General features: G+C 41.5%; 3 protein-coding genes across 6 annotated transcripts in view; 2 read left to right on the plus strand and 1 right to left on the minus strand.

Annotated features, from left to right (window-relative positions):
- LOC124316898 (28S ribosomal protein S35, mitochondrial-like) overlaps window positions 1-16,362 on the plus strand; it is a 148,002-nt gene that overhangs the window by 51,492 nt on the left and 80,148 nt on the right. The gene's annotated exons all lie outside the window — the stretch shown is intronic.
- On the plus strand, window positions 46-3,420 carry LOC124314626 (conserved oligomeric Golgi complex subunit 5-like). Its single transcript, XM_046779860.1, has 13 exons — window positions 46-189; window positions 257-361; window positions 425-549; window positions 611-824; window positions 880-1,022; window positions 1,087-1,383; window positions 1,451-1,610; window positions 1,672-1,849; window positions 1,913-2,077; window positions 2,138-2,647; window positions 2,716-2,824; window positions 2,903-3,106; window positions 3,187-3,420. The coding sequence occupies exons 1-13, from the start codon at window positions 144-146 to the stop codon at window positions 3,376-3,378; spliced, it is 2,448 nt and encodes an 815-aa protein (XP_046635816.1). The 5' UTR covers window positions 46-143; the 3' UTR covers window positions 3,379-3,420.
- LOC124314729 (vesicle-fusing ATPase 1-like) lies at window positions 3,498-8,050 on the minus strand. Its single transcript, XM_046780067.1, has 15 exons — window positions 7,780-8,050; window positions 7,372-7,460; window positions 7,053-7,271; window positions 6,489-6,634; window positions 6,222-6,363; window positions 6,011-6,153; window positions 5,738-5,937; window positions 5,439-5,663; window positions 5,238-5,348; window positions 4,981-5,169; window positions 4,780-4,906; window positions 4,550-4,707; window positions 4,299-4,483; window positions 4,067-4,225; window positions 3,498-4,000 (listed from the first exon to the last, which is right to left on the minus strand). The coding sequence occupies exons 1-15, from the start codon at window positions 7,789-7,791 to the stop codon at window positions 3,874-3,876; spliced, it is 2,232 nt and encodes a 743-aa protein (XP_046636023.1). The 5' UTR covers window positions 7,792-8,050; the 3' UTR covers window positions 3,498-3,873.

Here is a 16,362-nt window from a genome sequence, read left to right on the forward strand (position 1 = left end):
CGATCATCAAAAACGACGTTCCAAGTAAAAGCTAGAGATGGCGTTGCGATGCCACGTCGAAGTGTCAGATGTTGACGTAAACAAACTCTTCGCAACACACCGGTTTAATTTTTTATTTAATGTAAAGAAGAAAATAAATAGACATGGCAAATCAAAACCCAGTGAAGAATGAAGATATTTTAGAGAATGGTAATCTGTTATTTATACTTGTGATGGAGTCTGAAATTTGTAAAATCTACCTTGTGTTATTCTGCAGAGTTCTATCACCAGTTCTTGTCAGAAAAATTCGATGTGAAGGAACATGCTAGCCAAGTCCTTCAAGGATCTATCGTGTCAGAGCAACTAGCAAAACTGGCAGACGGTATGTAGAAATGTTGAGGTTCTACATAGAATATTTACTAAATCAAATGAAAAATGTATTTAGGACTGTCTTTGCTTGACAAGGCGATACAAAATCAAGTATCAGAACATTATGAAGATCTTCTGAAACATGCTAGTGGAATTGAAACACTTGAAAATGTTCTATCCATGATGCAGAACCATATTCAAGTAGATTTTATATTTTATATTTTATTACTTACTTGTTGTTAACTAACAGTTTGTCTGATAGGGCTTTTCAGCGTCCATTGAAAGACTGAAGACTAGAATTAGTGAACCCCACAACAAGTTGCAAACACAAACATTAATGCTCAGCAGGCTGCAACTTTCATGTGAACTTTTGAGGAGGATCATTCGGATCTTGTCTCTATCCAAGAGGCTTCAAGTCCAGTTGCAGGCAGGCCCCAAGGAAATCACTAAAACTGCCCAAACCTTAAGTGAACTAGGTAAACCGTAATAAAATTCCAATTTATCCTGTTACTAATTTTAAATTATCGACAGATCAATTGAGTAAGGATGTCGACTTGTCAGGTGTGGAAATCATTGAAAAAGATCAAAAACTGATCCTTCAAGCCAGGATTGAAGTAGAAAAACAAGCTAAAGTAATGCTTCAAAAAGGTCTTGAAGCACAGAATCAGAGTCAGGTAATTTAGTCTCATGGAAGATGACCTCTTCTCGTTGCAAATCTTGAACTTTTTTCGCGTTCAGGTTGGAACTGCCTTGCAAGTATTTCATAATTTGGGAATTTTGGAACCAACCGTGGAGTCTGTGTTGGAAAACGCTAGAGAAACACTTTACAGCGGACTGAAACGAGCCCTAGACGTTGAGCAGTTGTCACACTTTTCAACTAGCAGCAGTTCAAGCGGTCTTCACCAAGTCGATGGCAAGTTCAAAGGCCCTGGACGAGTGGCAATGCCGGTGACGGGAAGTAGTCCTGCCTTCAGGACGGCTCTCTGGTCCAACATGGAAAAGTTAATGGATCAGATTTTCAACAGTTGTGCTCAGGTATCCATCAATTGGCATAATTTCAATTTAGGTTTAATTTGTTTCACAGCAGCTTTTATAAATTTAGGTGCAACATTTGCAAAAAGTCCTGGCTAAAAAACGCGATCCAGTTACTCACGTCTGCTTCCTGGAGGAACTCAACCAGAACCGCAACACGCATTTAGTTCAGCGCTTCTGGACTGAAGTAACTGGTTTATTGACGCAGGAATTCAACAGAGCTGCCAACGGTATGAATGGCGTTAGTTTTTATCAGATCAACCGTTCTTCATTCTTATCTTTCTTGTCCAGAATCCTCTCACATCAAACAAGCCTTCGAAGCGGAATATCCGAAATTGTTGAGAATGTCGGCCGATCTCTGGGGCAAGTTGACGCAGTTTCACCAGGAGATCAGTTCCGCTTCCGGCAACTTGGGAACCGACGAATATCTCGACGAGGAGCAAAACACTACCGGAACTAATCAATTCAAGTAAAATTAAATTTCTTGTCAACTTTAATTGGGTGAATAATTTCACGTGAAATCTCTCACCAGTGCTGAAACTGCGTTGCGGCGGAGTCTGGCGACATTCCAAAACGCCTACCTGTCTCGATCGCTCTCGAGGCTTTTTGACCCCGTCAACCTCATGTTCTCATCCGGTGGGAACGAAGGACTTCCGTCGACGGATGAGTGCGACAACCTCATCAAAATTATTCAGAGGTCAGCCATTAAATGATTAAAACTAAAGATAACTTAACCTCATAATTTGTTTCCCTGCAGTGAGTTGACGGTTTCGTTGGTGGATATCAAACTGGGTCAACTGGTGACGAAGAATGTTACGAAAACGATCCAGATGATGGCCGTTAAAGCCGAGCAGCTCCTCATCTCCGATGGAGAAGCTTCGCAGGTAATCGGTCCGCCCACGGCCGCCCAGAGGACGAACGCCGGAGCTGTCAATTTGCTGCACCAGTTTGACCGAAATCTGAGACGGGCTATCGTTTCCTTGCCGGGCCTTTCGGAAGATTGCGTCGCCGCCGTGATCGATTCCCTCAAACACATCGCCACTTTGATGCGCAATTCGATCCAGCCGTTGCTGACGTCACTGACGGACGCCGTCGAAGCCATCGTTTTGACGATGCACGATGAAGATTTCTCCAGCCCTCATCCGCCGGAAGATGGAGCCGCATCCGCACCCTGTTCGCTGTACATGAAGGAGCTGCAAAGTTTTCTGTCGCGGTCGGCGGCCGACTACTTTTCCTTGTATCATTCGCCGGATTTCCTCCGCGAAGAGTATGAGATCAATTAAAAAAGAAATTGCAATTGTTTCACTGTTAATTGCAATTGTTTCTATTTTTTAGACTACGAGCGGTGGCGACCAGGTGTTTGGATTTGTTTGTTCGTCACGCGAGTTTGTTGCGACCGCTGGGCGATGGCGGCAAAATGAAATTGGCCGCCGATTTCGCACAGGTTTGTGAACATTTTTGGCTTTTCAAAAAATGAATTTGAGCATTGACGCTGATTATATTATGCTTTTCATCGTCTCAGATGGAATTGGCCATTTCATCGTTTTACGACCGTCCGACAGAGTTGGGCCGCTCCTATCGAGTCTTGCGCTCCTTCCGCCCACTGCTCTTCCAGACTGTGGAACATCTGGCCCAATCGCCGACCGTCGGTGACGTCATTCCTTACAGCCTTGTGTTGCACTTCCTGTTTGCTCGGGCACCGGCTGAATTGAAATCGCCTCACCAGGTTTGGACGTCATCCATAAAACACTTAATAACCCTATTAACTAAAAAGTCGCTTCCTCTTCTCATTGTTAAATTTTGAAGGGAGCTGGGTGGTCGGTCGTTCGCTATTCGAAATGGCTGGACGAACACGCCACTGAAAAGGAACGCCTTTCGGTCATCCAAGGCGCACTCGAGTCCTACGTCCAGGGCGTCAAGCAGCGGCAAGCGAAAGAATTCGCCAAAGAATACGCCATTATGGTCCAGCTCCTTCAAAAGGCCCTTGCCACTCTGTAATAAAATCGAAGAATAATAAAAACCTTTTCCGACCGTTTTGTCAACAATAGTTATTAAAATAGGGCTCTCTCTCTTTTCATTTGATTCTTTTTTGAAAAAATTTTAATCCAACCCGATATAAGTGAATGAATTATGAAATGTATTGAAACAGTTCTTTCATAATACGTACAGCAATATTTAAGCACAAACATCGTTACAAAGTCGCCCAAGTGTCAGATTAAGAGGATGAGAGGAATGGGAGTTGGTTGCAGACCAAATACCAAACTGATAAAACTGGCATGGACATGACACATAAATAATTTAATGCTGATATTGAACAGGAATTTACTGGAAAACATATATCTTTGATAGATAGATAGATATCGTGAAAACTGGGTAGTAAAGCATTGAAATCGCTTCTTTTTCACTACCAAAGAAACTCCATCCAACAGAGAACATTCAATTTTTCAAGACACAAAACGACGAGAAAGAAGGGAAAAGGAATTTTTTTTAAATCTATGCGCCTAATTCCCAAAAACCTTCATCCTCCAACTCAGTCAGGAATTTGAAAACGCGGCGCTCCTCATCGAAATGTTTGGCCATTTCAATCATTCCGAGAAGTTGTTTGATTCCGACAAAAAACCTTCAAAGTAAAGACAATAAGCATTAAGTCGTAAATTACAAGTCAACTAAGGTCAATGTGCATTACCTTCCATTTGCAACTTTTTGCGCAATAGCAGCGATCTGACTCTGGGAAAAAACGTCTGTTTCTTCCAAAACAGCAATTACTTGCTCACATGTTGAAATGTTAGGAACTCGAAAAATTTTACTGAAAGTGGAAAGCATTTCCAATTCTTCCAAAACTGGTCTAAAAGTAAATGTGAAAAAAATAATGGCGTTAAATATTTAATCTTTCTAATTCTTTTGATGAATTTTCTCACCTGCGACTGGTCGTGCAAATCACGAGTAAGTTTCGTCCTTTAGGGGGTTGCTTTGTAAGCAAAACAAGCAGGGCTTGAAGAACAGCATTGGAATAACGGGGACCAATCGCACCATAGTCGAGCAGTCGCTCGATGTTATCAAGTAGAATACAACTCAATTCTGAGCGGTAAGCATCGTCGAAAAACTAAAACAATGAGAAAACATGAAAGGGATGCTTTTATTACTTAGTAATAGTGTTGGATTATTTTACTTTGCGAATTTGGAGAACTTTGGCTGATTCAGAGAAGCCAACCATGTCGTTGGGGCTGCAGATTTTGATGAACGGAAATTCAGAATTTTTAGCCAACTGAGCAGCGAGTGCTGTCTTGCCTGCATTCGGTGGACCCTCCAACAGGACGGAAACTAGGCCTAATCGCCAACAAAAATGTGTTATAAATAAAAGAAAGAGAAAGAATTTTAAGAAAAAGTAATATAAATTACCAAAACCACTTCGCGCCTGTTGTGTCAGAATGACTCCGTCCTCCAACAAACTCCTGATTGGCTCTCCCCAGTTGATTATTCCACGAGTGATGTACAATTCCAACGTTTCCGAGCTGGTACCAAACGCCTATAAATGAATGAATGTAAAAAGAGGTCACGATAATTGAAAGAAATAAATCAGAATATACCGTGAAGACTTACAGGTTTGATATCGGTTTCAAGAGCGTGAAGAAAATCTCCACGATCGACCATAAGCTTTTCACCGGCTTCAGGGTCAACTTCCACTTTGTTTGAAGCTTTGTTCAACCGATTCAACGCTGTCGACTGAGCGGCACGAACCAACCCTTCAATCTCTGCTCCACTAAAGTTCTTCGTCAAAACTGCCAATTCCTGCCAATCAATAATTTAACAATTGGTCTGGAAACAGTAAGCCTTACATTTTTTTTTATATATAGTACCTGCAGGTCAACATCTGAAGCTATCTTCTTGTTATCTCGCATGCGCGCAGTATGGATTTTCAGAATTTGGGCTCGACCCGTTTCGCTCGGTAATCCAATTTCCATTTGAACCTAAAGAATCCAAGACACGAAATATTTGATCTGAGAACGTGCAGGTGTTCTAGACGAAATGTTAGATAGGAAAAAGGTTAATTAGCTTACTTCCAAGCGGCCAGGTCGTAAAAGGGCTTCATCAATCATATCCCTTCTGTTTGTCATACCAATTACGAGAATGTTGTTCAGTGGTTCCACGCCATCGATTTTTGCCAAAAGCTGGTTGACAACGGTATCATGAACGCCTGACGCTCCGGCCACTGAGCCACGAGATTTGCAAATCGCATCGATTTCGTCCAAAATAATGATGTGGAGACCGCTATCGAGACCCAACTAGAATATAAAGGGAGAACAAAATTATTATTTCACTAACTGCATTTGAAAAGATCTGTCTTAAGAGGACTTACTCGTTTTTGGTCGTCTTCGGCCTCGGCAAAAAGTCGCCGAACATTAGCCTCAGATTCACCGACGTATTTATCCAAGATTTGTGGACCGTTTACAATCTTGGGCTCACGGGCGTTCAACATTTTTCCAATTTGGCGCGCTATCAGAGTTTTTCCGGTTCCGGGCGGGCCGTACAGAAGAATGCCTTTGACGTGTTTGCAACCTACGGAGCAGTAAATCCACATGAAATTCAAATAAAGTATCCAGATAAATTTCCATGAATAGTGACATCTTACCGAGCTGCTCCACGATCTCGGGTGGGAAAATACGGGAGGCGAACGCTCGACGGAAAATGGCGTTGAATTCCGTGTCCAAACCACCAACTCCCATGTTTTGAAAATCCCAATCAGGATTGATGATGGAATGATGGACCGTCTTACTAATGAGCAAAAGTTTGAAAAATCATTAAAGTTCATAGCAATTCAGCACGGCGTGCGTTTTTCTTACCCCTTAGACTTTCCAACTAAATTGACTGAGGATCCTTCTGATTTATCAAAGACAATCATCGTATTGGGAAAGCATTGACCAATGCGGAGCTCACGAGACTTGGCTGACGAGACACCAGATTTTATAGCGTTAAGATCCGCTCCTAAAAAGAAAAGAAAAACGACCAAAATATAACGGCAGAATGAGTACTGATCGACCAGTCTGTCTTAATCATTATATGCATCAGCTCGTGTGTTATACGGTACAGCAGTTGGATCTACAACTTACCCTCAAGTTCCTTGACAATTAAAGTAAGAAGTGGTTTCTCTTGGAATGGAAAAACCAGGAGCTGTCCAACGGAGAAACTCTGGTGATGAAACTGAGCCGAAAACTCACGCGCCATAGCATCGCTGTCGTAGGTCTCGGAATTTGTTCTAAAAATAACACAATAATATTAGAATGTTTTATAGGATGTTCCAACAACATTCACCAGCAAAGTAAGAGAGTGCGAACACGGAAAATAACCGCGTGATACAGAAAGTTTGCATGGTTCGTTTTAAAATGGCATATTTTCTAACTGGTTGGTGGGTAGCAAGTCATGCCATCAAGACTCACTATTCAACAAAGACGCCCGAAGACATATTTCAATGCAAAAAGATCGACGGGTAAGACTACGAGATTCTATACTATTTCCACTACGTTTCTGTGTCAGTAATGCGGAGGGAGGAAAGGATTGGCATTTCGTTTTCATGCCTACTCATTCGAAATTCGATCTGACAGAGCTTGGATAATCAAAAGATGCCGATTTGATCAATAAGACATGTAACTTATGGGTCTAGGCTACTGACTCACCTTTTCTTGTCGTGGAAATCCACCTCGAGGATCATCTTAGCCAAGGTGTGTTCATTAGTATCGAATTCAAATGGGCGAACGTCGATGTCTTGTCCAATAGAAAGGGTCGCCCACTTGCGCTGAAGCAAACTGAACCCAATGGTTGACGAAAGAACATCCTTATGGCTCTTGACGGTGAAGACAAAACACTGTTCCGGCGAAGTGCTCACTTCGATATGCCTAAAACAATAAAATTACATTATTTTCATTCTTCAAAGATCTAATACTATTTTTTTCCCCAAAATTTAAAATGCTAAAATAAAAAAAAAAGAATACTGACTTGACGGAATCATTGAAGTCCTGAGGATTTACCACGGCGCAGTTCGTGAGGGAAAGCTCGTCCGTAAGGCATTTTCCCGCTTTCATCCTCTGCAATAAAGAATACAAATGATAAAGCAATTGATGTCGATTGAAAGTGTTCCCTAGTAATTCTGCTTCAATGCTCTGAATGGAAAAATGCAGTGCCAACAAGAGTGGCCATTGCTAAACAATGAAAAAATAGAAACGTAATACAACAAAGCAAAGAGATGTGCTAAGCTTAAAGGTTATACAAACAGTAGCTCCATAGTTTACGTAACTGATTTCTGTTTGGCAACCAGACTACACTAAAAAAGAAACACTAACTTTAAACACTACCTTTTTACCCCTGTATGTTTTAGAACTATAAACAGAAAATATAAATGTTTACCATGTTCACCATCCTTGCAGTTCTAACTTGGAGGAATGGCAAAACGAATCACCACTTTCTTGTCCCTCAGAAATGCCCTTGTAGCTTGTACTCAACTTAAAGACCAAGTATTCCACGAATTTCACGAAAAGCGTCTGATCTAGAGATTTTGTTTCCGTTGACGTGTTTCTCTGCGAAAAATCGAGAAGTTTGAGAACGCCTTTTAGGTTTTAGCCTCGTGTTGCCTTCAAGGGGGAAACCGAAAACTGTCGAAAGGTTCGTTCAAAATTGGTCTGCTGGATATCTAAGGTCAGTTATATCAAGGTCAGTCAAGGTCGTCATGCTGTTGCCTAGTGTCATCTATTGATAGTGTTTCAAACTACATCTGATTACGACTTAAGTTTTTGGATTCTTTATAGATATAGTAATTACAATTTATCGTTTTAATCAAAGAAAATAAAGGTATAATTTAGCTGAAGAAACTCTAAAGATAAAGATAAAGATTGAAAGATTTTTAAAAATTTCCATTAAATTGGATTACCTATCATCTGGTGGTGATCATTCGAACTTGAAATCGTGGTCTAAATTTCGATTCCAAAAAAGTAGATTTCAAAATTAGACGATTTCGATAAAGTTCATCATTGTCATCACAATTAATTGCTTTCGTGCAAGGTCGAACCTACTGGTTTTAGTGTTTTTTTTTACGTTGTGTAGTAGACTAATAAATAACTGTGATGTCGGGTAAATGAATAAGTTTTATCTTTTGACTGTGATTTGCATGCCTGAAAACATGGATGAAGGAAGTCGAAGAAAAGAAAGAAGGCGCCAATTCATAGTGCCTATGATATATTTGACGCCGAAAAAAAACTAAGTACCGTACTTGTCACACGTAATAAATAAAGGAAAAAGTATAGAAATTAAGAATCCCGTTAAGAAATGTCTGCATTATCACAATTTAAATCAAGAAAATCCAAAATTTTTACAGCATATCGGTATTAGGTCAATTTGTGCGATGAGTTGAGTGTTCGTTAGTGACACACAATATAATCACGTCACTGTTGCACGCCGTTGACACAACCCTCAGGTTGCTCAATCATCCCGTGCAACTGAGCCCATTCATTAAACATCATCGCATACACGGACTGACCCTCTAGCATGACTTTAGATCAAGCATCTCATCGGGCAATAACACCTTCAGCACCTGATAACCAATTGGGATTCTAGTCTGAGCCTATACCCGCGGACGGGACCTCTGTCTAGAATCACTAAATTCGCCGATACATTGATCCCAATGGATCGTACCATAGTGGCGCCAGAGCGGGATTTTAATTAACTAACAATGCTCACCAGAGGGTTCGAACCCTGGTTTATAGCCATACACTTATTTCTAAGGGACGCCTTATCCAACAAACCCACTCTTCAACAATATCTTTAATTTTGAAAAGGTAACAATAAATCTTTTCCCATTTCTCCTTTTTTTCGGTGTATTTTCTTATAATTATTTGATTTGGCGGGAATGAGAAGGGAACACAAATTAATTTGGGAACAGCGTGAATGGCTAAACGAAAATTATTATTTGATGTTACGAATATTATTTGCTTAAAATTAACTCGAATATTACTTTTTTGTGAGCAAATTTAGTTCTTTTTTCAATTTTATGTCGACTCACGCGATCTTTCTTGTACCGAATTCAGCAAGTGCGGAACACATGCTCCTGTCAGCGTGTGTTGGCTAATTGATTGATTCGGTTGCCCCGTTTGTGTTGTGACTTCTTGCTTTCGTAACTAATGTTGAATCTTTTAAGTGTTTGACGCTTTCCCCTAATTAAAGAATTCCTTGGGTCTCTTTTGTAACATTGTCTAGACGCTTGCTTAGATGAGGAACGGCATCACAACTTTTCTTTAGTTTTCTTCACTTGAAAAAATCCACTTTTTTTTGGAGGGGTGGGGTCCTCAGCTCTTGAAAACTTGAAAACAGTTTTCCTAAGTTGAGTGAGGTGGGTGAAATGATGAAGGTGAGGTATAGGTCAGAGTTAAACATGGGGTTAACGGGTAAACAAATTTTAGCGGTTCCATCTCTCTAAATTCAAAATCGTCGTCCTTTTCGAGAGCAGCTGTCCAGCAGTCCGGTGTTCTGATAGTTGTTTAGGGGTTCAATATGATTTAGAGATTGTCGACACCTCACAGGTTGTTGAGACAATCTTTGAGCTATAACACAGGCGCTGTTTTATTATGCGATAAAACCAATCTGTCGGAATTGATCGTATGAATTGTGATGTAAGCTCGTTGGCAAATGGAGGTTTCTCCGATGAGGACTCCTAGGGTACCCCCAATTAAATCTCTTCCTCGTTCCATTGTTGAATTTTGAAGGGAACTGGGTGGTCGGTCGTTCGTTATTCAAATGGTTGGACGAACACGCCACTGAAAAGGAACGGGCTCTCTATTTTCACTTGATTGTTTTTTGAAAAATAATTTCCCGGTTGCGCCGGATGCATCCGCTTTTCTAACAATTTGTTCGAGCTGTGATGCACAATGACGTGAAACACAATCTCAGAGAAATTCATTTTTCTTTCTCTGATGGAATCGATGACTCATCGGAAAACAACAAACAAATTCACGACATTTAGAAGTGGAAAACGCCTGCGCATTTCCACGTGAATGATTCGCTCACGCCGAAATGTTGCGTTCGTGAATTTCCTTTTTATGATTTGTTTTTTTTGGATTTTTTCGCAATCACCAGTGCAGGTGTACTGATGGGGAGTCAAAGTTTGAAACGCAAACAGTCGTGATCTGTTCAAATGAAACCGGAACAAAACGGATGCGAGTGTCACGCTTCTCATTTGCTTTGGCTGATTCACTTGCAAACGAAGAGATGAAAGAAGCGGATGGATGCTGGATGGATTTGTTTGAATATGAAGAGGAAGGGCCTGTGCAGCAGCAGCGATGATCGATTTCGAATTGGATTCGCCGGTGGTGGCCTTGTTCTTCTTTCATTTTATTTCGTTCGATCGTTCGTGAGTCGGTTGGTCGATTACAAAGTCGTTTGGCAAAAGCAGAGCCCGTAACTTTTTGGGCGGGCGGCCGTGAAAGATGAAAAAGCCACAAAATGCGTTCGCTTCGTGCTGAGAGGACCGCCGGATTGATTTCATTTGACTGTAACAGAGGGCGGAATGAATCATCTTTTACGACGCAATCGGCCCCATCGTCCCGCTGCTCCGACTGGCGTTGATCAACGAGTTACCGCACGGCCATTGGAGTTCCCGGCTGTTCATTTTTCAACTTTTATTTTTGTTTCGTTCGTGAATTTTCGTATATTTCTGCGTGCGGATGCGATTGTGATGCATTTCGACCTCGATGGAAGTGACGCCATCGCGGGACTGGATGAGTCTGACTGCAGCCGAGACGCTGAGACGATTGCCGGGCACGCAACGCCGTCGATTATCGAACCGTGACGGACGCTGTCGGCGTCGGCCGAACGAAGCGATTCGAAATCACGAAGCGTCTCGTTTCCAAACATTTCAAAAGGCGTTGTCGTTTTGCTCCGCGCGGCCGTTGCGGATTTTCCTTTTCAAATCGGCGGCCGATCGATGCCCAGCAAACGAACGAACAACGATGATGAGCCGTAAAGTCGGTCATCACGACGTTGGCGTCCATCCACGACCGGGGGGGAAGGGGGAGGTAGGGTATACACACAAAGAATTGTGTCATCTCGTCGATGAGGAACAATGTCGCCATTTAAAAAAAGTCACTCGGTCATCCAGTGGGTCCGTCGACGTTGTTGCGGTTTTTGACTTTTTTTTATTGTCGTTCCTTTTCGTTCGTTTCATTCGCCGCTATTTTTCGAATCGTTTCTTTCATATTTTCCCCGCGATTTCCCGATAAGAATTTCCCTTTTTCGATTCGTTTCGAGCCTCTTGTGAATTGGATTTTGCGTGTCTGACGTCAAAAGGTTTTCGTGATTCAAGACGAGACCACCGCCAACTTGTCTGCAGCCTCGCGTGGATGAGTGGACGGAGGCGGATGTTGACTCTCTTATTCTCGTGGGTTATTTGTAATCAGTAGCCCTGAATGCCCACGGCATCTGCCCAGTCTATCTTTTTGCATTTTCGATTCCCCAGGAAAGAGAAGAGAAAAACATAAATGATGACTCGCGCCAAACAACATCCTGGTGGAACGTGCCGTGCACTCTCTCTCTCTCCATCTCTCTGCGCGGTCAATTTGTCCCGAATTCTTTCTGCCGTCAGCTCTTAATACTTCTTTACGACCCTCTTGCGAGTACTACTCGTTAGATGCGAGGCACAATAAATCCTTTAAATACCTTCTTGGCTGCTGCTGGGCTGTTACCGCTGCCTTTTTTGTCCAAACGTAGAAGAGTTGTACAACGCTATTTGCGTGTATCCTTATAGCCACGACCAGTAAGTCCGTTGAAAGACTCAAATCACGTACACAATCAGTTGCAAGTCCCATTTTAAAACGCCAGGCACGCGGAGGGCGTTTGGTGTAATGAAATGAAATTGTACTCGCATATAATATGGTCATTTCGGATACCATCCGGGAGTTGTTCGTCTGGCGGCAGGTCACTCTTGGTCATAACATTTCTTACTTGCCCATTGTTTTTAGAGAGTTAAAACGCAATATCAATTTTAAATCATTAAAAAATTCATTCAGAATTTCGAATGTCACCGTTTCGTTTTGCTTCCTATCTTGAACTTGTCGCATGTGTCATGTTCAAAACAAAACAAAATTGGACGCTACTTTTCTAATCCTAGCTGTCGATGAGAAATCCAATCATAGTAAAATTGAATTGTGTACGCTTATAACGTTCATTTTGGATATCAATCATTTGTTAATCTTGAATGCTAATCAAAGAGTTAATGGCAAAACTCCACGCATTAGTGCTTTTTGTCTCCATTTCACTCAACCGTCTCGCATCATTAGGTCCGTCTTTTTGTTCTTTCGACGTGCGTGTTAACTCGGAGTTTATTTTCTATTTATCTCCTGTCGTTCCGGACATTGTTTTTGTGCATTATTATGGCAATGAGTTGCTGTACCCGCAAATGAGCGAAAGGAAAGTGGAAAAACAAAAGAGGAAAAACACAAGTTGTACGTACGAAGGGGATTCATCACTCACTTTCATTCGGGATAATTAACAATTCACCGGGTGGTGGTGAAAAGATTTCTTACGTGGCCGGCACTTGCAGTAGTGCTGGTCACACAATCTAATATGCAAAAAAAGATGCCGAATTAGATGCCGATATGGCGCGGTCGGCTGATTAGCTCCGCCGCTTCACCGCAAGTTGAATCCATCCATTTATATTTTTCCTTCCTGTTTCCATTAATTTCAAGGGCGTTCCGGGAAACCGGTGACGTCACTCCCGCGATAGACTTCTTATTCGCAATGTTATCATTTCCCTTTCCCCGTCGTTTTGTTTTTTCCCATTTGGCATCTGGAACGAATCGAATGCAAAAGGCCCAGTGATGGAATCGACCTTGGGAATTCCGGATGATGAAGCGGGGGCTGGTTATTCTGCTGGCCGCTCGTCGAGCGCGGTTGAACTGGTTATAGATTTGAATTTGAATAAATATTTCCCTTGTGTGGGTTTTTGATTCGACTCTTAAAAGGACCGTCTGACGATGGGAGCTGGAACTCATAAAAATTTCAAGCCTTCCAAGCGCTCGTTGATTGTAAATAAAATTTCTCCGTAGAGCTGTCAGTTGTTGTTGTTGTTGTTGTTGTTCTCTGATTCCCCGGGTCATTTGAGTTCGAAAACCTTGCAGCATTCTTCCGTGTTTAACAACAATCGCAGGGAAAGCCGTACACACACATCAACATCCACCATTGTCTCAGCAAACTCCTTATTTTCTATGGGTATATAATGGTGTTGATGTTTATTCACTTCGCAATCTCTTGATGTCCATTATGTTACATATGGACATGTTACACTGTACACTTTGGGTCCTCTGGGGCCGCCTATCGTCTGCTGTTCGTTTCGCAGACCCATAAAAACGAAGGAATGTTGCTAAACATCCATAACTATATTATTATACATTTTCCTTTTGTTCGCGCCGGTTATTGTTATCCCGTGCTGTGCCGAGGAGGACGCATTTGTTATATTTCTTCTTCCTCATATACCTGAGAGCTTTATCGACTTTCCACTTGAAAGATTTCAACATTTAATATCGCCCGATATTGTAATAACGCCAATATCTACCAAGGCCACACACTGATGGAAGTAACCGCAGCAATTTGGTTTCGTCGACGTGATACCCAGTCAAGTTGTTGAGGTAAAGTCGAATTTGTCGAATTTTACCACCCGACATTTTTGAACAGATGAAAATTGTCGGTGTAATCAAAGGTGAGAAGGGTGTCGAAAGTGTTGACATTACATAAGACATCCATCTTCGTGAAAAAATGGGAAAATTTAAAATTACGTGTAGCGTATCAAATGAAAGTAAATTGCCTTTGAGTCGAATTAATGTAAAAATTGCGGTTGAATAATAGCCGTGAATAAAAAGAGGAAAAGGTGGTCAGAAAGACGTAATAGACTCTGTCCATTAGAGACGTGAAATAAACATCTCCATCATTAAGTTTGGAATGAGCAAATTCACTTTCTGCTGCGGTTTAATGGGAATCATTCTCTCTTGTGTTCCATCTTTGGTGTCTCCCAACAACTATTTCCTTGTTGATTTTCGCATCAACCTTCAAAGGAGAGAATCGAATATTATTTTGATGTCCATCTTATCTATTCTATACCGTCGGGATAATGTCGTTTACCCTTTTACCGGAACAATCGGCGGACCGACTGACAAAACGCTGGCGACTGAAAACAATTGAACGAATCTTTTTTTTTTTCGTTCGCCCAGCGTCTTGTGTGAGTCTGTCCCGGTTTTGACGCAGAACAAAAAAGTTGTCGTGATATTTCACTCCGGTACACACAAAGAAAAAGGTGTGGCACCCAACTTTGGGTCTGACAAACAAAAAGTTGGCGATCCCAACTGCTGCGCAAATCGGTTGAATTTATACGCAGAAAAAAGAAACAAATGTCCTGCCTCCAGTGTTGCGTAATAGCAAAGTAATTTGTACAATACGCCAACGCCGTAAAGTGTTGTGATGCGCTGCCAGCATCGCAAAAAGATAAGCCCCGTGTAAGGAGAGAAGAACATTTTTGGGGCGTGTTATTTTGCGTCCTACCTTTTCTGTGTGACCATGTGATTACCTGTTCTCGATCTCGACGCAATATTATAATAGACTCTCCTACTATACCAATAAATTACGCGGAATGTATGAGCAGTATATGTAATAATAGTATAATCATATAATGAATAGCTGAACATCTCGGCATTGACGCCAGATTTGCGATGGCGAAACACAACGATGATGCGTAGAAATTTTCTCGGTTGACTCATATCACAGCACCTTTCCGCGTAAATTCTGATGCAAATGGCCAGCACGGGAAAACAAAAAAAATGAACGACAGGCGGGACCAAGGACGTCGACATTTCGCTCGTCGATCGTCGCCTACCTTTTCTTCTTCTTCAGTAGAAAAATAAAAGAAAACGTGTGCCAAACAGCTGAGATGAATTATCATCACACAACTGCCAGCAGCAGCAGCAGCTTACCGAAAAAGTGCGCATAACTGTTGTGCCGCGTGATGGACGCGCGTTGATCATTTTTCTTTTTTTGGTAGCGTCTGCTGCTGATGCCCATCAATAAATAATAGCCACGTGTGTCCGTCTGTCAATTATGCGCATTTAATGATCTGGCGCGTTCTTTCTTCTTCTGGGAATGTGTTATTACTCATTCTTTTGTGTGATGCGCAATCGTATTTATAGAAATGGAAAGATGTATATACACAATCGACTTGTTTGAATATAAAACAACAAAGGGATATGCTATTCCGAGGACTATCGCCATTGTTGTTATAGCCACCGAAATATAAAATGTGTCATCTTGAAAATTTCTCATTCAAATTCTAGACAATCGGACAATTGTACATACAGATCTTTTGTTGCGCAGTTTTCCCAATGGCGAAACTTGATAATCGATCGATAACTTTCAGAACATATATCGATACGTGTCTGTTCTGTTGTTTTTGGTTAAAAATAACTGCGGGAAATAAGAGAAACGTTTGAAATAACTTTGGCGAACGGCTGCTGTTGTCCCTCTTTGGTTATTTTGGGGGTTTTTCTTATTATATGCTTTTGGCTCTTGCTGAGTTTGAGGATATTACACAAGACCATAACGGTTTTGGCGTTTGCCATAGACACCTGACTGCCATGTCAGCAATAACCTCTTTTGACCAATGACACCGTTTTGGCTATGTCCAGACAGAAATACATTTTGATACTCGAGACGTGAATATTTAAATAACTTTTGAACTATACGCGATGTGCACCGGTTGGTGGTTGATATGTTGTGAATTTGTCATTCCAGCACACGACAAAAATGTCAATGCACTTGATTTAAATTTGATTCCTGGAAATAGAATAACTGAAGGGGGCAGTATGGTAATAAAATACTCTTTTAGTTTTTGGAAAGGACACCACGGAGAGTTTGTGGAGAGAGATAAACGATTTGAAAATAACGTCTCGTGAATATTCAAAT

Source organism: Daphnia pulicaria, chromosome 1 (assembly GCF_021234035.1).
Source record: "Daphnia pulicaria isolate SC F1-1A chromosome 1, SC_F0-13Bv2, whole genome shotgun sequence".
Classification (NCBI taxonomy): domain Eukaryota; kingdom Metazoa; phylum Arthropoda; class Branchiopoda; order Diplostraca; family Daphniidae; genus Daphnia; species Daphnia pulicaria.